The 23905-nt window shown below is 43.6% G+C and overlaps 1 protein-coding gene across 1 annotated transcript in view; it reads right to left on the reverse strand.

The window, feature by feature from the left end:
- LOC122931342 (cyclic nucleotide-binding domain-containing protein 2-like) overlaps positions 1-23905 on the reverse strand; it is an 89187-nt gene that overhangs the window by 4547 nt on the left and 60735 nt on the right. Inside the window, exons 5-6 of the mRNA XM_044285405.1 lie at positions 11969-12131; positions 3595-3678 (exon numbers count right to left, since the gene is read on the reverse strand). Coding sequence (XP_044141340.1) covers positions 3595-3678; positions 11969-12131 — 247 coding nt within the window. The remainder of the gene's footprint in view (positions 1-3594; positions 3679-11968; positions 12132-23905) is intronic.

Raw genomic sequence — 23905 nt, forward strand, 5'->3', positions numbered from 1 at the left:
TAAGGGAAAATAATAGCATTCTGCATACAAAATGGATAGTACAATAGGGCTGGAGGGGTTAAAAAAAAATTAATTTTTTTTTTTTTTTTTTTTTTTTTTTAACTCACCTTAATCCACTTGTTCGCACAGCCGGCATCTCTTCTTTCTTCATCTGTGAGCAATAGGACCTTTGATGACGTCACTGGGTTCATCACATGGTCTATCACATGATCCATCACCATGGTGATGGATCATGTGATGAGCGTAGTGACGTCATCAAAGGTCCTATTGCTCACAAATGAAGACAGAAGAGATGTCGGCTGCGCGAACAAGTGGATTAAGGTGAGTTAAATATTTATTTTTTTTAACCCCTCCAGCCCTATTGTACTATGCATTCTGTATGCAGAATGCTATTATTTTCCCTTATAACCATGTTATAAGGGGAAATAATAATGATCGGGTCTCCATCCCGATCGTCTCCTAGCAGCCGTGCGTGAAAATCGCACCGCATCCGCACTTGCTTGCGGATGCTTGCGATTTTCACGCAACGCACAAGTGATGCGTGAAAATCACCGCTCATGTGAACCGCCCCATAGAAATGAATGGGTCGGGATTCAGTGCGGGTGCAATGCGTTCAAAATCGCAGCATGTTCTATATTCTACGTTTTTCACGCAGCCTTGGCTTCATATAAGTGAATGGGGCTGCGTGAAAAACGCATTGCATCCGCAAGCAAGTGCGGGTGCGATGCATTTTTCACTGATGGTTGCTAAGAGATGTTGTTTGTAAACATTCCGTTTTTTATCACGCGCGTGAAAAACTCATCAAAACGCATTGCACCCACGCGGAAAAAACTGAACAACTAAACGCAATCGCAGACAAACTGACTGAACTTGCTTGCAAAATAGTGCGAGTTTCACTGAACGCACCCTGAACTCATCCGGCCCCAATCCGCAACGCCCGTGTGATACCAGCCTAAGAACTGGACCAAGGGTCATGCTTAGAGCGAGGGGTGGGAAAAAAACACGGCTTCTCTCCTTGGTGGGTATTCCTGGCATCATAGTAGCAGGCCTATTTTAATCTTTGCAGTGATGCCCTGACTCTTATTTATAAATCTTTAGATGAGTAAGTTATTAGAAAAGTTTTAACAATCCATTTAATACCAACTTGCAAAAAGGTCACTATTAGTGTTGAGCGGGCCTTCGATACGAATTTCAGGATAAATTCGATTTGCCGCAAAGCCAAATTTCCCCGTGCTTCGTAGTTGTGAATCGATTTTCCATGAAATACACGTAAAACAACAAAACAAAAAATCATACTTACCTCATCCATTTGCTCGCAACGGGCCAGCCGCTGCCGATTTGCGCAATCGCGAATATATTGGAGCACTCTATCTGCATATAAAGCAATTGTAATGTTCTGCCGTGCCAACCATCTTCTCCAGTCTCAGGAGAAACTCATGAAACTTCTAGCACCATGAAAAATGTAACCAAAGTGACCCACGCCTGTATTTCGCGTTAGGAATTCGCATTACGCGATTTTTACATTGCCGATTTATCGCATTCAATAAAATAATCTCGAATTCTCGAAATTCGCGAATATATGCCGAATATTCTACAAAATATTTGTGAAATATCGCGAATTCGAATATAGCCCCTGCACTATTCTGCTGGTGCAGTCACTGTGTACGTACATTACTTATCCTTTAGTGATCCTAAGTTACATCCTGTATTATACTCCAGAGCTGCACTCACTATTCTGCTGGTGCAGTCACTGTGTACATACATTACATTACTTATCCTGTACTGATCCTGAGTTACATCATGTATTATACTCCAGAGCTGCACTCATTATTCTGCTGCTGGAGTCACTGCGTACCTACATTACTTATCCTGTACTGATCCTGAGTTACATCCTGTATTATACTCCAGAGCTGCACTCACTATTCTGCTGGTGCAGTCACTGTGTACATACATTACATTACTTATCCTGTACTGATCCTGAGTTACATCCTGTATTAGACTCCAGAGCTGCACTCACTATTCTGCTGGTGGAGTCACTGTGTACATACATTACATTACTTATCCTGTACTGATCCTGAGTTACATCCTGTGTTATACTCCAGAGCTGCACTCACTATTCTGCTGGTGGAGTTGCTGTGTACATACATTACATTACTTATCCTGTACTGATCCTGATATCCTGTATTATACTCCAGAGCAGCACTCACTATTCTGCTGGTGGAGTCACTGTGTACATACATTACATTTCTTATCCTGTACTGATCCTGAGTTACATCCTGTATTATACTCCAGAGCTGCACTCACTATTCTGCTGGTGCAGTCACTGTGTACATACATTACTTTTCCTGTACGGATCCTGAGTTACATCCTGTATTATACTCCAGAGCTGCACTCACTATTCTGCTGGTGCAGTCACTGTGTACATACATTACATTACTTATCCTGTACTGATCCTGAGTTACATCCTGTATTAGACTCCAGAGCTGCACTCACTATTCTGCTGGTGGAGTCACTGTGTACATACATTACATTACTTATCCTGTACTGATCCTGAGTTACATCCTGTGTTATACTTCAGAGCTGCCCTCACTATTCTGCTGGTGGAGTTGCTGTGTACATACATTACATTACTTATCCTGTACTGATCCTGAGTTATATCCTGTATTATACTCCAGAGCAGCACTCACTATTCTGCTGGTGGAGTCACTGTGTACATACATTACATTTCTTATCCTGTACTGTTCCTGAGTTACATCCTGTATTATACTCCAGAGCTGCACTCACTATTCTGCTGGTGCAGTCACTGTGTACATACATTACTTTTCCTGTACGGATCCTGAGTTACATCCTGTATTATACTCCAGAGCTGCACTCATTATTCTGCTGCTGGAGTCACTGTGTACATACATTACTTATCCTGAGTTACATCCTGTATTATACTCCAGAGCTGCACTCACTATTCTGCTGGTGCAGTCACTGTGTACATATATTACATTACTTATCCTGTACTGATCCTGAGTTACATCCTGTATTATACTCCAGAGCTGTACTCACTATTCTGCTGGTGGAGTCACTGTGTACATACATTACATTACTTATCCTGTACTGATCCTGAGTTACATCCTGTATTATACTCCAGAGCTGCACTCACTATTCTGCTGGTGGAGTTGCTGTGTGCTGCCACTACCTGCAGACCTGTCTAGGATGGTGAGGGGGTGTGGCCTCGCTACACTGCTCTACAATAGATGGTAATGATGGATCCTGCCTACGATATGTCAACATGTCTGAGCAGCCTGTCAGGAACAATCCCCAATGTATAGAAGATGCAAGTGCTAGAGTGAAGTGCGTAGTGGGCCCACGCCCCCTCACCCCCCATGCAGCTCTGCAAGTGAGGCAACCAGTCCTGCTAACATTCTAGGGAAGGTTTCTGGAAGCCATTTTAAATAATTCCCGTAAAACCGTTTTAAACACACAGAAACACCCATTTTAATGCAAATCCACACAGACCTCACTCATTTTAGGTCTGTATTACAGTACTTTTGGTAAGGACGCTTTGTAAAAATATGGTATTAGCATAGTTATAAAACTTCTTACCTGTCTAGTTATAGCAAGCAAGGACACAGCGTCATGGCACACCACTGTTGCGTTTCTCTTGGTGTTAGTCAAAATGGCCACGTCCTAGAAAACAAAAGATTTAATAAAAAATAACATTGTGATAAAAATATTGCAAAAAATGCATTAAATTTACACAAATGTTAACTTGAAACTCTGTGGCTCAAATGCAAAATCTACAGCCGGATACCCATCATGTAACATTTATAACACTGATGCCTCCTTAAAGGAGTTCTTCAGGAGTTACTTAAAATGGCTGCCAGCTACCTGTCCTAGAATGTGAGGATGACTGGATGCCCCAAATTGCAGAACTGCCTGATGGGAAGGGCATAGCCACACTACATTCTGGCATCAGGCTGCTCGGCCATGATGGCATATAGTAGGCAGAATCACATCATTATTATCTATTGCAGTGCGGTATAGAAATGTTTTGGAAGTGAAAGTGGATGTACCTACTGAACTGGTTTGGCTCCAGGCAACTCCTAAGAGCACTATTCTGGCAGTCCCTTGGTCTTCACCCTTTAACCCCTATTCAGCTATCTAGACTCCACAGCAGGGGAACCACCAGGCTTGTTCATCCTGGAGTAGTCTCAGTTGAGAGGACGCTGACCCAGAGGGGTCTAGAGTCATCCCTAAGATATGCACTGAGGGGTTCGGCAAAACCATAGTCCAGGACAAGTTGAGATCAAGGTAGGCAGAGTTTGGGCAATCCAAAATCAGTTTACAGATCAGGACAGGCATCTCAGAGTCAGTACGAGGAACAGGCAGAGGTTAGATCAGATAACAAAGGGTCAAATTCAGAGACAGGCTTAGGTTGGTACACGGGCAGGCAAGAAGACAATGGTGCACCTTAACAGAATACTAGACAACTAGAACTAATTGCTTTGGCAACTTCCCAGATGGGAAGGTCTCTTAAATACCCTGACTGTAGAAGACTGAGGTGGATGGACACTGGTCCTTTAAGAGTCAGAGGAGGTGAGCAGTCCCTATGGGTGGAGAAAGGAAGAGCAGGCAAGCATTAGATTTCAACCTGCCTGGAGTGAATAAGAGAATTCCAGCAGGCACGAGACAAGGGAAAGTGAATGGTTCGGTGGCCATGCCCACCAGGTGGAGAGAGTCAGTGGTGGGCACGAAACAATAATATAACAGTATAGTTGTAACAAAAAAAAGATATGGATGTGAATCTGTCCGTTTGGTAATGGCTGTCCCTGGTACTAAAGTTCGTGGTCACATTCAAGGGAAAGAGATTGAGCCTCAGTATCAGGCAGAGCCATTACCAAATGTATGGAGCTGTGCTTGCTAAACAATGAAGGGTCTACAGTGCTTTTCAGATCACCACAGTCTCTTAAGTCAGATGATTGGTGGGGTGCCGAGAGTGGGATCACTAACTATCTAATTTTGATGACTTATCCTATGGGCAGGTCGTCAATATCAGTCCTGGAAAACCCCTGTAAGCCCCACCTCTGATTTACCCAGGGTGTATCTGAAACCCTAATGAAGCACCCATTGTTTTTGAATATGTCCCACCTGTTTTACAAGGCTACCTGTGAACCATGGCTACTGGAATGTCTGCAACACTACTAATCATTGAATGATCCTGCTGCAATAAAAAAAAATATATATATATATAAAAGGAGTCATATGGATAATGTATGTCTACACATAAAGGTTGGGAGATATGGAGGCCATGTGCATAAATGGCTTGTCTACCAGCCTCATCTGCCAGCGTTGTGTTCACAAAGTATTTGTCTGGGGTAAATGTCTCCTTATGGAGACTGCCAGCTGGTATTGGGAGTCTTACAGGCACAATGCTCCCTGGGAAAAGATATGCAAATTAGCTGTCCTAATGAAAGAAGAAATCTACAGTAAGTGGTAGATGAGCTGCAGCAACCGGGCATGGCCTCTACACAGTGGAAGGAGGCTCTTTTCTCTGTGTTAGTTCCGGGACTGGTGGATAATGCCAGCAGATGATTGGTGGGGGTGGTGGATATCAGACCCTCACCAACCTAATATTGATGACCTATCTTAAGGATAGCCTTCTTCCTTTCTATAGGAAAGCTAATGTGGCATAAAATGGGTGCAGTAGGATATATACTGTGACAGTTAATTTTTGGTCAGTTTGTCATAAACCTAAAGTGGTAATTTAGGGATTTACTATTGGGTGTGTGAAGCCATCATTCTTTTGCACCTAGGAAATGTCACACCATAGACAATGGACCGACATTTTGTAAATGGTTAAGGTAGTTTAATGATTTTTCTACCAAATGATTAACGACACAACACAGTTTCAATAGGCTCTAGCAAATTAAGAAGTTTGAACACATTCAGCCTTAGGATAAGGGAACATTAATTAGACTGTACAATATAATAAATGACAAACATTCTATTCCTAGCTAAAGAGACCATAAAATATGAAATATAGCTGCTGCACAATGAGCGGAAGAGTGTTTAGACAATACTGGGCCTGGATTTGTGAAAGACCACATATACCAAAGTCCTAATGAATGGTCCATCCTGCACCCTTATCAGAATTCCAATGAACAGATGGAGGTCTGGCACCCACCTCAGTTAATGCATTCCCATATTCTCACTGACTGAGATTATGGGGAATCACCTTCACTTCCCTTCATGTTAATAAACTGCAAGAATCTCATGGGAAATCCTCAGTTGTTCCAAGGCTGTGGTCGCATATATGGGATATATACAGTTGATGAGAGGTGTCCCGATAGAAAAAGGTAAAACGAGTCTTCAATCTTGGTACTTGCTTTTTAACACCAGGACACCAGGTCCTGTTTTTTATTTTCCCCTCTACACCTTTTCTATTTGACTTGGGTCAATTCCCCACATCCACAGAGCAATTCCTCTCAAAACTCTTCAATAGGTTCTTGGCACCAATTAGTAAAAGGGATGACATCAACTGGGTTCAATGGTCTGCCTCTGTGCTATTTACACACAATGAATGATAGATAGATAGATAGATAGATAGATAGATAGATAGATATCTAAATAAAATCCAGTGTGACCAATTGCCTTCAGAAGTCACCTAGTTAGTAAATAGAGTCCACCTGTGTGTAATTTATTCTCAGTATAAGTACAGCTGTTCTGTGAAGGCCTCAGAGGTTTGTTAGTGAACATTAGTGATCAAATAGCATCATGAAAACCAAGGAACACACCAGACAGGTCAGGGATAAAGGTGTGGAGAATGGTAAAGCAGGGTTAGGTTATAAACAAAATATCCCAAGCTCTGAACATCTCATGGAGCACTGTTCAATCCATTACCCGAAAATGGAAGGAATATGGCACAACTGCAAACCTACCAATATATGGCCATCGACCTAAACTGACAGCCCAGGCAAAGAGAGCACTAATTAGAGATGCAGCCAAGATGCCCATGGCCACTCTGGAGGAGATGCAGAGATCCACAGGACAACTATTAGCCATGTACTCCACAAATCTGGCCTTTATGGAAGAGCAGCAAGAAGAAAGCCATTTTTTAAAGCAAGCCATAGGAAGTCCCATTTACAGTTTGCCAACAGTCATGTAGGGTCCACAGCAAACATGTGGAAGAAGGTGCTCTGGTCAGATGAGACCAACGTTGAACATTTTTGCCTACATTCAAAATGCTATGTGTGGCGGAAAACTAACCCTGCACATCACCCTGAACACATCACACATCATCCCCACCGTGATATATGGTGATGGCAACTTCACTATAAAAGCCCTGAGAGAGATACCACTGAGAGAGGAAGATTAGAATGTCTAGAACCCACAAGGAAATAAAATGGATTCAGACAGCAAGGTATTGTGCACGTTTATGGCAGAAAGACTTTGCTACATACGGATTGGCCACCTGTATCTGGTATCTGCAACCCTTAGTCTGGAGAGGCATTTAACAAGAACCTCATTGCATGCCTGTGGTTCTGCTGAGAGACTGCAAAGTGCCTTAGAGAAAGAGAGGGAATAATGCAACCTCCATCATTGTGGCTGCCCAAACGCTGCTATTGAGAAAGGACTGCACTGTGAGTTCCTTTGGAACTGTGCCTTGTTACTGTCACATGTACTACTACTCCTATTTGCACTTTAGTAATGAGAGACTTATTTATTGACACCAACAGGCCTGGTTATTGAATCCACTTATCCGACCACTTCACCTGCTCTCCTGCCTTGCACCCAGACAAACACCTAACATCAAGGACACCCCAAATACCACCAGGCAGAAATCCCCAACACCAGGGAGTGCCCCAAGGAAAGAAAGGGTACACCCTCCAGTCCCTACACAGCCCCAGGGAGCAGCAGAGGGAGATATTGCCACTGTGAACTGTGAGTACTACCAGCATAGCCACTCCCATCCTCCTCCACGCACTCCCCCCATGGGCTAGATGCAATATCACACTTGAGAACTGCTTCATCTGTAAGATGGATGGATAGTGAGATACACAGTTAGACTTGAGATTTCTCCTGTGATATCTTGCTTTAATGTTTTTTCACTTGAGTTATTAGGAGCGGCGCGATGGGACACCCGACACCATGAGGTCAGTCTACAAAGCCAGTTAGCTAGACCAGTTGTTCTCCCAAAAATCTGATAGAACTACTGTTTTACCAAATAGACAAAAACAGTCAAGTCATTAGCATCTAAAAAAAAGGATGCAAATTTCCCAGAGAGAAGTTACATGCAAGCTTTTACAGAAGAGACGACACAAAGCTGTTAACATATCCTAGGTTCTCTACTATTACACTGTAATAAGTGCAGAGAAATCCTCAGCTCCAGTTAATTAAGAAGCCCACAGGTATAGGAGTCAGGTGTCACTAATTAGCAAGCATCCTCTCTACAACCATGGCTGGTGCATTCTCTTCTCCTCATGACTGAGCTCCATGAAATTGCTCATTGCTGCGGTCCTCTGTGGTCTTAGATGCCAACTGGGATTCCAGCCTACTGAACTTCCTACTCCCTGAAAGTTTCTTTTAGAGATTTGCATTAATTGACTTTCAAATCTAATTGTAAGCTCCCATAGCTCCAATTCTATGTAGTTCTTGGAATGATTTGCTTTGCCAGACATAAAAAATTCCACATTTGTCTGTGTTTATGACTCAAGATGCGCAGCTGCTTGAAAGTCTATCTGTTAAGACTAGAGAAGGTCATTCTCATGACTACATGTCATTCCATAGGGAGTGAAGCGCTAAAATATCTATTGGAAAATGATTGCATTCGATTCTGGGTAATTCAGTATGCACAGCCAATCAGTGTATGAGAAAGAAGATTCATGAGAATATCTGGCGTGTGAATAGCCTGATTTTTCAAAGCTCATTGACAAGTGATATAGTGTTATAGAGAATGAGGAGGCCATTTTCCCTATTTCTGGCTGGAGAGGTGGTCAGGCATGCACAGTCTATTCTCAGTCATGGTCATGTGCTTTTTTGCTGCTAAAATTGTCAAGAATTGCAACAAAAACCACAAGCTGACCTTTATGGGTGAAGAATTGCTAAATAAAAATGAATAGGACGAATAGGCACTGACAGTTCAATTTTGTTTTATGCAGAGTGGGTGCACCCGTGAAGTTAATACCCTGATTCCTCCCTACCTCCAACCCGCCCACACACAAGATGGTGGGTGAAGTAACGAGGGACCCCACACTTATGAATGCTGATGTTGAAGACATACATTGTATTTGGTATGCAAAGTAGCTTAGTACGGTTATAGCAGTGGATTTACAGTTTGGTTGAGGTCAAGGGTTACACATGTGGACAATGTAGCATTATGCCGCACAGTGGGGATAGATCAATGGTCAGTTAGTTCTGCCCTCATCTCCTGAGACTTCACCACATGTAATTTACAACCCTTCCCTAAAATCTAAATAATTTCTGCCCTAATCTCCCAAAATGTGACATGTAATCTTGAACCCAGAACCTGTCCACTCCACTTCATACATGCTTGATATTTCTCCACAGTAATCTCTGATCCACCGACATCCACACAACTCTGCCTCAATGTCCAGATACCTCCCTACACATAATCTCTGTCTTCTCCATACACCTATGTCCTAATCTCTTGATACCTCCCTATCTGTAATCTTTAGTCCATAACTTGCCACCTCCATACATCTCTGACCTTATCTCCTGATACTTCCCAACATGTAATCTGTAGTCCACAACCTGTCCCTCCATAATCTCTGCCCTAATCCCCCCATGCACCCCTACATGTAATCTCTGGTCTACAAGTTGTCCCCTTGGTGGCCCATGCACACTGCTGTCCCCCTACTGTTGTCCCTTCTGTTACTTTGACGGTCTGTGTACACCATTGCACTTGTTGTAGAAATATTAATAGTTGTAATCAGCTCACATCAAAGTTTGTGTAAGGAAAAAGTTAAATCCCCATTCCCTTAGCTGCAGTTAGAGACAGACCCAGGTGCTACCATCTTGATTGAATTCTGAGCCACCCCTCCTCCTCCATGCCCAGTCTGTTCTTTTATTTACTAACAAAGGGTGTAAAAAAGGGGCTGGCCCAAGACAAGGATGCAGGAAGTGATGACATACAGGAAGTGATGACATAGGAAGACAAACCACCAGCTAACAAACACATGTATACTTTAACCTACCATTACCACTAGAGCTAACTTTATCCAGCCTTGCTCAGTGATCAATGCCAGATAAAGTTACTATGATCCTCATGCATGTTTATTTACAGGACAACGTCATTATCTCCAGCGGCTGATCAGGCGCACTAGAGACAACAAACACACGTTCCTTTCATATATTGTTCTCTTAACAAATGCATCCACGCCAAGCCAATAAATCCGCGTCTTGCGCGGGGGCCCTAGCCGGCGTCTATACATCAGCCAACAAAACACTGCTCTGCTGAACACATCAGTCTCCCCCGGCCCACAGCCCAGTGCTTAGCACATGAACCATTCGCCGACGGAGACCTCTGCTCCCAGCAGCTGTGACAGTATATACACGGGAAGATATCCACTCCAATGGTTTACCCTGACACTGAGAGACATGATGACAATGCACAATATATTAAATACATATCCTAATAAAATTTCCACAACACCCTGCTACTTCAGACAGGCACAGGAGCCTCTCCACTCACCCTATGTCTGTTGAAAGTCCAGCGCTCCGAAAGTGGGCATTGGGGCCAGCGTCCTGTGTGTCTATTGGGGGTATTCTTCATTGAACCTCACCTCATTCTTCAGTATTGCAGGGGTTAAACCCTTCTGTGGTTCTGTGTGCAGCTACTAGGCTGTTTTTAAAGTGGTAATCAGCTCTGCTATATATTTAGTGCTGTTTGTCTCATTATTTCCCTTAGCAATATGTTCACTAGTCTACTAGTTGCTGCTAAGGTGTACTATATCTGATTGCCTCTGTACAGATTTCTGCCTGATTCCTGACTCTCACCCTCTGCTGCTTGACCTGTGCCTGTTTACCATACTGACACTTTGCTGTCCTGAACTCAGACTTGTTTCACAGATTTGCACAAACTCAGCATGCCCTGAGCTCGGCCTGTTGCTGAATACAAATTAGCCTGACCCCTCGGTTCCTCGCACCAGTGTCTCTGATCCTTGTGGGTCACCTGTCAACCACAGGATAGGTCATCAGTATTTTATTGGAAGGGGTCCGACTCCTGGCACCCCAACTGATCAGCTGCTTGAAGAAGCCATGGCGCTCACTGGAGCCAGCAGCTTACCCTAGAGCTAGTGACGTCATATTCGTCGGTCATGTGGCCTAAGTGCAACTAAGTCCCATTCAAGTGAATGGGGCTGAGCTGCAATAGCAAGTACAGCTGCTATCCAATGGACGGTACTGTGCTTGGTAAGGTGGCCATGCTGGCAGTGCTCACCGGAACTATGGTGATCACAGTGGCCTCTTCAAACATCTGATCGGCTGGGATGCCGGGTGTCGGACCCCCACCACTCAGGTACTGATAACCTATTCTGAGGATAGGTCATCAGTATAAAACACTTGGACAACCCCTTTAAAGAAATAGGGCACTGCACTGCAACCTTATCAAGTATATTAGGAATATGTTCCGATCCACGTAGGCTATCAGCTTTTTCATAGTACCAGTAGGGGACTGCTAAATTGAGATAACACTTTTTAAAGAAAGTTAGTTTGCTAGAGCTTCGATTCAGGCAGAGCTATGGCATTGAGCCCTGCTTTGTGATTTCTGTGCGAGAGTTTTCATTAAAGCTTGATTGATTGATTTTAAATCAGCATCAAGCCCCTGGATGTTTCCCCGGTGCACAGAACATAAATTGGAATGTATTACTCATTATAATTTACAAACATCCACTTATCTGCAGAGCGGCTTATTCTAACTCTGTCATGCGAACGGCATAATAAACCAACCACAACCTACCCCAAAGTACTTCCCTTTCTTCAAGAAGGCCACCGTCTTAGAAAAATGTTCCCCCGTCTTCTTACTGCGTGACACTTTGGTGACTACAGCCGTGCCCGAGAGAATCAGGTAGAAGTTTTGAGCAACGTGCCCTTGCCTTATGATGACTCTTCCGGGCCCAAAACTATAAAACAAATTAGTGCAATTGGTTACAATGCGAAGCACATCCTGGCTGAGAAGTCAGGGCTGTGTAATAGCGGTGTGTTTCATAAATATTCAAATCAGCAAGGCGCGTTAAAGTTATCACGCTCCATTTTAACAACTGTCTGGCACTTGTTCAATAACTAAGAATTAGCAAGAAATAAAAACTTTTCCCTCTTCGTCGTAACTTTCAGAGATAGGTGGTTTTGCCAATAGTGTCTTCAAATGCTTATACGGTACTTTTGAAATTTCAGACGGTCGGAAAATAGCTTTTTAGATACTTGTTCAAAGTCCCCAGGTTGCACTCAAAATTGCATGCTATAGATAAGCAAGACACTTATCTATAGCAGGTAGTGCAACCTGGGGACTTTGAAAAAGTATCTAAAAAGCTATTTTCCAACCGTCTGAAATTTCAAAAGTACCTCCCATTAAACTGAATGGAAACCTAAAGAGAACAGTTTACGTTTCTAGCTTATGGGCTGCTATGTGGTTGTTCCTATCCCTGGGGCACCTTCCTCTTAGGTACCAAACCTAGTCGTAGATAGGCTTTGCTTCACCTGGGATAAAATTTTGATTGTTGCCCTAGTTCTGTATCTAAAATACCATGACCAAGGCAGAGTGGCTTGTTGACATTCCCCCCAGCACCCACGATACATTGAATGACAGCCTTCCCCCTAGTTACATTCCTTCACAACAATACTGTCTGTAGGAATGATATATGATTGACAGACTTGGACTGGGTTGGAAAAATAAGGAAAGAGCATGGAAGTGTTTATCTACACATAAATGCCTTGGTCCCGAAATGCCTGACTATGGTTCCAGGTTTAATTCTCCAGGTTCCAAAATAAAATAAAAATGAAATGCATGTGACATATGAGAACATGTATGTTTTGTTCTTTGGTTGGAACACCTGAACTCTACCATGAAATGAAGCCATCAGTTTGTAGGCACCAAAACACTGTCTGAGGTGGCTTCCTCTGTGGTCTCCTCCCATGAAATCCATTCTTGCTTAGTGTTTTACATTTCGTAGATTCGCTAACAGGGATGTTAGCATATGCCAGAGACTTTTGTAAGTCTTTAGCTGACACTCTAGGATTCTTCTTCACCTTATTGAGCAGTCTGCGCTGTGCTCTTGCAGTCATCTTTACAGGACTGCCACTCCTAGGGAGAGTAGCAGCAGTGCTGAACTTTCTCCATTTATAGACAATTTGTCTTACCGAGGACTGATGAACAGCAAGGCTTTTGGAGATATTTGTATAACCCTTTCCAGCTTTATGCAAGTCAACAATTCGTAATCGTAGGTCTTCTGAGAGCTCCTTTGTGCGAGGAATCATTCACATCAGGCAAATGCTTCTTGTGAAAAGCAAACCCAGAACTGGTGTGTGTTTTTTATAGGGCAGGGCAGCTGTAACCAACACCTCCAATCACATCTCATTGATTGGACTCCAGTTGGCTGACACCTCACTCCAATTAGCTGTTGGAGATTTTATTAGTCTAGGGGTCCACATACTTTTTCCACCTGCACTGTGAATGTTTACATGGTGTGTTCAATAAAAACATGGTAACATTTAATTATTTGTGTGTTATTAGTTTAAGCAGACTGTGATTGTCTATTGTTGTGACTTAGATGAAGATCAGATCACATTTTATGACCAATTTGTGCAGAAATCCATATCATTCCAAAGGGTTCACATACTTTTTGTTGCAACTGTAAATCCACTAAATCACATTTTTAGTGCCTTAGTGTCAGGTTGAAAAGAAGTCAGTTAAAGAAGCACTCATGGATTTTTTTCTTTGCTTATACTGTGCAATATAGGCCATTTTTAAAGAATAAGATAGAGGCCCTTAAACATATTGGGCCAGATTTATCACGACTCTGCCAGCTCACTCCACTTTCACATATGGCTAAAGTCAGTTTTAGCCAAGTCAGATTTATGATCGGCCCTTTAAGACTGTAATAAATGTGGTTTGACGGTAGCAGTTTATCCGTCAGTAAGCAGCTTTACAAAAGTCGCACATCTTTACGAAAAAGTCGCAAGTTTTTATGAAAAAGTAGCATGTTCTATTAAAAAGTCTCATAAGATAAGCATGGTCCTTACTGGAGTGAAATTGCGACTTTTTTGCGACTTTTTAAATAGTCCCAATAGTAAATCTGTCTAGAGATTCATTTACATAAGAAAACACGCCCACATTCAGAAAACTGGCGAGCATAGTGCAGAGCAGAAAAAAGTCGCACATTTTTGCGCAGTTTAAGCGATTGCGCAAAAGTTTACGACTTTTTCACTCCATTATTCTGACTTGAGCTAATGATAAATCTGTCCCATTGTGTATACCTGATTTATTACATATATTATTTGTAGGTTACCAGCCATCTTGATTCCTTCATTTCATACATTTCCCATCATGCCTGGCTTTGCAGAGACAGAAAGGGACAGAGTCTCACACACTGAACTGCGTAAGAGAAGCCTGAAGACCTGCTGTCCTCTCACACTGCAGGGTCTTCATGTGATGTAGCTTCCCTCTCTCCTGTAGTGTTGAGCACGAATATTCGAATAGCAATTTTTTATTGCGAATATCGCCACTTCGGGAATTCTCGAATATTTAGAATATAGTGCTATATATTCGTTATATATATAATATTTGCCATTTTTTTCCATCTGAACACATAATTCCACTCTGCATCTTGCTTGTGGGCCAACGAGAAGGAAGCAATGTCAAGTTCACAAAAATACTTAGTGCACCAATCAGTAATCTGTCGTCAGACCTGCTAAAATGTGAAGTTGCATGTAGTGCGATAAAATATTCTAATCACTGCCGATCAGCGCAATCGCAAATATATTGGAGCACTTGACTCTATCTGCATATAACGCTATTGTAATGTTCTGCCGTGCCAACCATTTTCTCCAGTCTAAGGAAACCACCTTGAAAAATGTAGCCAAAGTGACCCACGCCTGTATTTCGCATTACGAATTCACATTATGACATTTTACATTGTCAATTTATCGCATTCAATAAAATAATCTCGAATTCTCGAAATTCGCTAATATATGACGAATATTCTACAAAATATTTGTGAAATAGTGCGAATTCGAATATAGCCCCTGCCACTCATCACTACTCTCCTGTCATCTCTCTCTCCCCTGTCAGCTGTTACATGCAGGAGGATCAGTGTAAAGCTACATCCCATAGAAGTACACTGGAGAGTCAGCACACACAGATAGTACAGGCAGGGAGTGTGAGTCAGGAGGTTTGTATAACTTCATCTAATCACTGTATACATTCGCCTACTATATATCTGCACTCCTGGTACTTTGGGTAGAGGAGACATTATATCTTTAACAGAATATATTGTTATACAGAGGAAGATGGAGGTTAAAGAGGGGCCTGATAGCAGCAAGAGAGATTTGATTGGTGATGATGTCATCCTATAGTTCACAGTAAGTCAGCCACACAGGAGAGACACATTAGAGCCAGTGGCGTACATATAGGGGTTGCAGGGGTCGCAGTTGCAGACCCCTGGCCCCTGCTGCATCCGTCTGATTCACATTTAAGTAGCCTCCCACGCCCTCCTCCCTCCTCCTTGGGGTCAGCGCCGGCGCCGGGCCAGTGAACTCCCGCGAGACCTGTGTGAACTCCTGTGCAGGTCTCGCGGGAACACGCGCCTGAACTCAGATGGGATCCGGACGTGACTCAGAAAGGACGTCAGATAGAAAAGGACCGCCGAGGCGCCGACTGGAAGAACAGAAGAACTGAAGTACCCCTGTCCTGCCAGACGGTAACTCGACGGTAAGTAAGTAAAAGCCGGGGGGGGACCCGACCCGACCGGACCCTGGGCTGGCACTCGTCATCTCTCTGGTGCAGGAAAAGCCAGCACAGGGCACACAAGGCCCCCAGGCATTCCCCCTGGCAGATGACCGGGGGGGGGGGGCAATGGCAGGAAAATCTGTGGCAGGAAAAGCCTGCAGGGCCACAGCAGCAGGGCACACTAGGCCCCCAGCCCCCCAGGCACCCCCCCTGGCAGATGACCAGGGTGGGGCAGCGGCAATGGCAATCTCTGGCAGGAAAAGCCCGCAGGGCTGCAGCAACAGGGCACACTAGGCCCCTAGCCCCCCCCCCCCCCTGGCAGATGACGGGGGGGGGGGAGAGAGTTTACAGTCACTGGCACTCGTCTCTGGCAGGAAAAGCCCGCAACAGGGCACACTTAGTCTGACTGTAAACCCTCCCCCCCTCCCCCTGTCATCTGCCAGGGGGGATGCCTGGGGGCCTCAGTGTGCCCTGTTGCGGGCTTTTCCTGCCAGAAACGAGTGCCAGTGACTGTAGTCTGTAAACCCTCCCCCCCGGTTATCTGCCAGGGGGGATGCCTGGGGGGCTGGGGGCCTCAGTGTGCCCTGTTGCTGCGGGCTTTTCCTGCCAGAGACGAGTGCCAGTGACTGTAAACTCTACCCCCCCCCAGTCATCTGCCTTGCTTTGATGGGATTGCCAGATTGGGGCCTGGGCTGATCTGATCATCTGAGGGGGTCTTTGAAAGCAAAGACGGTCTTTGCTTTCAAAGACCCCCTCAGATGATCAGATCAGCCCAGGCCCCAATCTGGCAATCCCATCAATAAATTCAGGCTGCTCCAGGGCCCCACTGCTGCAGGTCATTGTTCTCAGCAGCAGGCCAGGGCCCCCTACTCAAGTAGTCAGACTCTGTAAAGCAGCTGGCCTGCTGCTGAGAACAATGACCTGCAGCAGTGGGACCCTGGGAGGCAGCCTGAATTTATTGATGGGATTGCCAGATTGGGGCCTGGGCTGATCTGATCATCTGAGGGGTCTTTGCTTTCAAAGACCCCTCAGATGATCAAATCAGCCCAGGCCCCAATCTGGCAATCCCATCAAAGCAAGGCAATTCGGCTGATTGATCTGGTGGCTGATGGGGGGGGGGGGTATTTGGGCTGATGTGAGGTCTGATGGGCATGGGGGATGGCTGGGGGTCTTTGGGTTGATGATTGATCTGGTGGCTGAGTGGGGGGTGTGATGGGGGTCTTTGGGCTGATCTGATGTCTGATGGGCATGGGGATGACTGGGGGGGTCTTTGGGCTGATGATTGATCTGGTGGCTGAGTGGGGGGTGTGATGGGGGTCTTTGGGCTGATCTGAGATCTGATGGGCATGGGGGATGACTGGGGGGGTCTTTGGGCTGATGATTGATCTGGTGGCTGAGTGGGGGGTCTTTGGGCTGATGATTGATCTGGTGGCTGAGTGGGGGGTCTTTGGGCTGATCTGAGGTCTGATGGGCATGGGGGATGACTGGGGGTCTTTGGGCTGATGATTGATCTGGTGGCTGAGTGGGGGTCTGATGGGGGGTCTTTGGGCTGATGATTGATCTGGTGGCTGAGTGGGGGTCTGATGGGGGGTCTTTGGGCTGATCTGAGGTCTGATGGGCATGGGGGATAACTGGGGGTCTTTGGGCTGATGATTGATCTGGTGGCTGAGTGGGGGTCTGATGGGGGGTCTTTGGGCTGATCTGAGGTCTGATAGGGGCTGACTGGGGGTCTGGGCTGATCTGAGGTCTGATGGGGGCTGACTGGGGGTCTTTGGGCTGATCTGAGGTCTGATGGGGTCTGATGGGGGTAGGAAACTAAGATGTCTGTCTGTCAAACTCTGCAGAGATGAGAGATGGCTGAAAGAAATCATCATGGTGGTCCGGTCTGAATGGAGAAGATGAAGAAAGAGAACATCTACTGTACATCAAAGGAGACGTCACTGGATGTAAGAGGTATGGGCGCGATATATCGGTAGAGCTGTGCGTGGGTGTGGCTTGAGGGTGGGCGGGGACACAGGGGCCCCATAATCTACTATTGCCATAATCTCCTATTTGGGGGGGGGGCCCATGGATCAGTTTTGCACAGGGGCCCCATGGATTGTGTGTACGCCACTGATTAGAGCACATGACCAGGTTATCATAATGAAAAGGTTCAAAATGTATGGATGCAACTAAATTAGAGTGTAACAAATTACACTGCTAGAATACTGGTGGTGAGTTGGTAATAACCAGTACAGACCAAAAGTTTGGACACACCTTCTCATTCAAAGAGTTTTCTTTATTTTCATGACTATGAAAATTGTAGATTCACACTGAAGGCATCAAAACTATGAATTAACACATGTGGAATTATATACATAACAAAAAAGTGTGAAACAACTGAAAATATGTAATATTCTAGGTTCTTCAAAGTAGCCACCTTTTGCTTTGATTACTGCTTTGCACACTCTTGGCATTCTCTTGATGAGCTTCAAGAGGTAGTCACCTGAAATGGTCTTCCAACAGTCTTAAAGGAGTTCCCAGAGATGCTTAGCACTTGTTGGCCCTTTTGCCTTCACTCTGCGGTCCAGCTCACCCCAAACCATCTCGATTGGGTTCAGGTCCGGTGACTGTGGGGGCCAGGTCATCTGGCGCAGCACCCCATCACTCTCCTTCATGGTCAAATAGCCCTTACACAGCCTGGAGGTGTGTTTGGGGTCATTGTCCTGTTGAAAAATAAATGATGGTCCAACTAAACGCAAACCGGATGGAATAGCATGCCGCTGCAAGATGCTGTGGTAGCCATGCTGGTTCAGTATGTCTTCAATTTTGAATAAATCCCCAACAGTGTCACCAGCAAAGCACCCCCACACCATCACACCTCCTCCTCCATGCTTCACGGTGGGAACCAGGCATGTACAGTCCATCCGTTCACCTTTTCTGCGTCGCACAAAGACACGGTGGTTGGAACCAAAGATCTCAAATTTGGACTCATCAGACCAAAGCACAGATTTCCACTGGTATAATGTCCATTCCTTGTGTTCTTTAGCCCAAGCAAGTCTCTTCTGCTTGTTGCCTTCGCAGTGGTTTCCTAGCAGATATTCTACCATGAAGGCCTGATTCACACAGTCTCCTCTTAACAGTTGTTCTAGAGATGTGTCTGCTGCTAGAACTCTGTGTGGCATTGACCTGGTCTCTAATCTGAGCTGCTGTTAACCTGCGATTTCTGAGGCTGGTGACTCGGATGAACTTATACTCCGCAGCAGAGGTGACTCTTGGTCTTCCTTTCCTGGGGCAGTCCGCATGTGAGACAGTTTCTTTGTAGCGCTTGATGGTTTTTGTGACTGCACTTGGGGACACTTTCAAAGTTTTCCCAATTTTTCGGACTGACTGACCTTCATTTCTTAAAGTAATGATGGCCACTCGTTTTTCTTTACTTAGCTGCTTTTTTCTTGCCATAATACAAATTCTAACAGTCTATTCAGTAGGACTATCAGCTGTGTATCCACCTGACTTCTCCACAACGCAACTGATGGTCCCAACCCCATTTATAAGGCAAGAAATCCCACTTATTAAACCTGACAGGGCACACCTGTGAAGTGAAAACCATTTTAGGTGACTACCTCTTGAAGCTCATCAAGAGAATGCCAAGAGTGTGCAAAGCAGTAATCAAAGCAAAAGGTGGCTACTTTGAAGAACCTAGAATATTACATATTTTCAGTTGTTTCACACTTTTTTGTTATGTATATAATTCCACATGTGTTAATTCATAGTTTTGATGCCTTCAGTGTGAATCTACAATTTTCATAGTCATGAAAATAAAGAAAACTCTTTGAATGAGAAGGTGTGTCCAAACTTTTGGTCTGTACTGTATGTACTTCTTTAAGTGTGGGTGGAGACTAGAGGAAGCCCATGTAAGCACAAGAGAGCATGCAGATGTTACACCTAAAGATCTGAAATCCAGAACCCCAGGGCTTTGATTAGGTCACCATTGACAATTTTGGATTGACAATAGAAAAGAACAGCCAAAAATAAAACACAACAGGCAAAGATCTATCAAGTACTGTACAAATCACCGTCATGTTAAGTATATGCCAGCAGATGAACATAATTCTTTGTGACAAGTCAGCCTTGAAGAACTGTCCATTGTAAAACCGTCCATTCATAGACTGACTGTGATTCATTGAGCATCAGCATTAATGTTTTTAAGCATAAAATTTCCGGCTTTGTTCAGACATTAGATCATCCTGAAGAAGTCCTCGATCTCAAAGGCTGGAGATGAAACTAGGTCAGTGTGTTTTCATGCACTTTGCAGTCGTTCTATTTGATCATGAGGAAAAGCTGATTCAAGCGTCTGTCAGACATTATCAGTCTTCACAACCCTGTGAACTCCATATCAAGTTCCCTCTCTCTGATAATAAGACAAAATGGCATAAGCTTAATTATCGCAAGCAAAATCTAGTTCTCTTCCGCCACTGTATATTCAGCATTAGTGAATGAAATTTTATTACAGTATGTGGTAGAAAAGTTAATTATGATATTCCACAGACCATAAGACACATGAGACAACAGGACATCCAGGCTTAGACATCATAAAATTAGAAAAAGAAATGTAATATTAATTGCAAAATCTCTAGTGGTGATAGGTAATGGAGTGGTTAATGTCGTTGGTGCTGCTGTTCCAGAGTAGAGCCCCTTACTTGGTGGTCTAGGGAAGAAGTGCATTCATACTTTATGACATGGTGGTCTATAATAGAAGAAGGGATTAATAACTGGTAGTCTAGGGTTAGAAGGGATAATATTGTATTCCCTGGTGGTCTAGAGTAGAAAGTGATAATATTTTATTCCCTAATGGTATACAGTGGATATAAAAAGTCTACACACCCCTGTTAAAATGTCAGGTTTCTGTGATGTAATTTTTTTTTGACTTTTTCCACCTTTAATGTGACCTATAAACTGTATAACTCAATTGAAATACAAACTGAAATCTTTTAGGTGGAGGGAAGAAAACAAAAAACAACTAAAATATTGTGGTTGCATTATAACTGGGGATGTAGCTGTGTTTAGAATTAAGCAATCACATTCAAAATCATGTTATATAGGAGTCAGCATGCACCTGCCATCATTTAAAGCGCCTCTGATTAACCCCAAATAAAGTTCAGCTGCTCTAGTTGGTCTTTACTGAAATTTTCTTAGTTGCATCTCACAGCAAAAGCCATGGTCCACAGAGAGCTTCCAAAGCACCAGAGGGATCTCATTGTTAAAAGGTATCAGTCAGGAGAAGGGTACAAAAGATTTTCCAAGGCATTAGATATACCATGGAACACAGTGAAGACAGTCATCATCACGTGGAGAAAATATGGCACAACAGTGACATTACCAAGAACTGGACGTCCCTCCAAAATTGATGAAAAGACAAGAAGAAAACTGGTCTGGGAGGCTACCAAGAGGCCTACAGCAACATTAAAGGAGCTGCAGGAATATCTGGCAAGTACTGGCTGTGTGGTACATGTGACAACAATCTCCCGTATTCTTCATATGTCTGGGCTATGGGGTAGAGTGGCAAGACGTAAGCCATTTCTTATGAAGAAAAACATCCAAGCCAGGCTACATTTTGTAAAAACACATCTGAAGTCTCACAAAAGCATGGGAGAAGGTGTTATGGTCTGATGAAACCAAGGTTGAACTTTTTGGCCATAATTCCAAAAGATATGTTTGGCACAAAAACAACACTGCACATCACCAAAAGAACACCATCCCCACAGTGAAGCATGGTGGTGGCAGCATCATGCCAAGGGGCTGGTTTTCTTCAGCTGGAACTGGGGCCTTAGTTAAGCTAGAGGGAATTATGAACAGTTCCAAATACCAGTCAATATTGGCACAAAACCTGCAGGCTTCTGCTAGAAAGCTGAACATGAAGAGGAACTTCATCTTTCAGCATGACAACGACCCAAAGCATACATCCAAATCAACAAAGGAATGGCTTCACCAGAAGAAGATTAAAGTTTTGGAATGGCCCAGCCAAAGCCCAGACCTGAATCTGATTGAAAATCTGTGGGGTGATCTGAAGAGGGCTGTGCACAGGAGATGCCCCCGCAATCTAACAGATTTGGAGTGTTTTTGCAAAGAAGAGTGGGCAAATCTTGCCAAGTCAAAATGTGCCATGCTGATAGACTTATACCCAAAAAGACTGAGTGCTGTAATAAAATCAAAAGGTGCTTCAACAAAGTATTAGTTTAAGGGTGTGCACACTTATGCAACCATATTATTTTATTTTTATATTTTTTCTTCCCTCTAACTAAAATATTTCAGTTTGTTTTTTCAATTGAGTTGTACAGTTTATAGGTCACATTAAGGCCTCATCCACACGACCGTTGTTTTATTCCGTGTCCGTTGTTCCGTTTTTCGTTATTTTCTGCGGACCCATTGACTTTCAATGGGTCCGTTGAAAATTCGGCTAATGCACCGTTTGTCATCCGTGATCCGTGGTTCCAGTCCGTAAAAAAAATATAACCTGTCCTATTTTTTTCGCAGAAAACGGTTCGCGGACCCATTCAAGTCAATGGGACCGCTAAAAAACACGGAGGCACACAAGATTGTCATCCGTGTCCGCGTCCGTTTTGTTCCTATCATTTGCATGGCAAACCTGTCTTAGATTTTTTTTTACTTTCTTTTATGTCTGGTGATCCTCCAAAAATAAAGGAAGACACACGGAAACGGATCACGGAACAACGGAACCACATTTTGCGGAACGGAACACAACAACGATCGTGTGCATGAGGCCTAAAGGTGGAAAAAGTTCTGAAATGATTTATCTTTGTCTCATTTTTTTACATCACAGAAACCTGACATTTTAACAGGGGTGTGCAGACTTTTTATATCCACTGTATGTTAGAAAGGGATAATATATTATCCCATGGTGGTCAAGGATAGAAAGGATAATATTTTATTCTCTGGTGGCCTAGGGTAGAAAGGAGTATGTTATTCCCTGGTTGTCTAGGGTAGAAAGGGATGTTTTATTACTTGGTGGTCTAGGGTAGAAAGGGATATTTTATTCCCTGGTAGTCAAGTGTAGAAAATGGTAGTATTTTATTCCCTGGTGGTCTAGAGTAGAAAGGAATATTTTATTATCTGGTGGTCTAGGGTAAAAAGTAGTATTTTATTCCCTGGTGATCTAGGGTAGAAAGGGATGTTTCATTCCCTGGTGGTCTAGGGTAGAAAGGAATATTTTATTCCCTGGTGGTCTAGGGTAGAGAGGGATATTTTATTCCCTGGTGGTCACGGGTAGAAAGGGATAGTATTTTATTCCCTGGTGGTCTAGGGTAAAAAGTAGTATTTTATTCCCTGGTGGTTTAGGGTAGAAAGGGATGTTTTATTCCCTAGTGGTCTAGAGTAGAAAGAAATATTTTATTCTCTGGTGGTCTAGGGTAGAAAGGGATGTTTTATTCCCCAGTGGTCTACGGTAGAAAGGGATTTTTTTCCCTGGTGGTCAAGGGTAGAAAGGGATAGTATTTTTTTCCCCCTGGTGTTATAGCGTAGAAAAGGAATGGTATTTTATTCCCTAATGGTCTAGGGTAGAAAGAGATATTTTATTCCCTGGTGATCTAGGGTAGAAAGTGATGATATATTATTTCCTACTAGTATATGGTAGAAAGGGATAATATTTTATTCTCTGGTGGGCTAGGGTAGAAACTAAAAAGAGATAATATAATATACCCTGGTGGTCAAGGAAAGAAAGGGATAATATTTCACTTCCTGGTAGAAAGGGATAATATATTATCCTATGGTGGTCAAGGATAGAAAGGATAATATTTTATTTCCTGGTGGTAAAGGGTATAAAAGGATAATATTAGAAAGGAGTATGTTATTCCCTGGTTGTCTATGGTAGAAAGGGATGTTTTATTCCCTGGTGGTCTTGGGTAGAAGGGGATATTTTATTACCTGGTGGTCAATGGTAGAAAGGCATAGTATTAT

Source organism: Bufo gargarizans, chromosome 3 (genome assembly GCF_014858855.1).
Source record: "Bufo gargarizans isolate SCDJY-AF-19 chromosome 3, ASM1485885v1, whole genome shotgun sequence".
Taxonomy (NCBI): domain Eukaryota; kingdom Metazoa; phylum Chordata; class Amphibia; order Anura; family Bufonidae; genus Bufo; species Bufo gargarizans.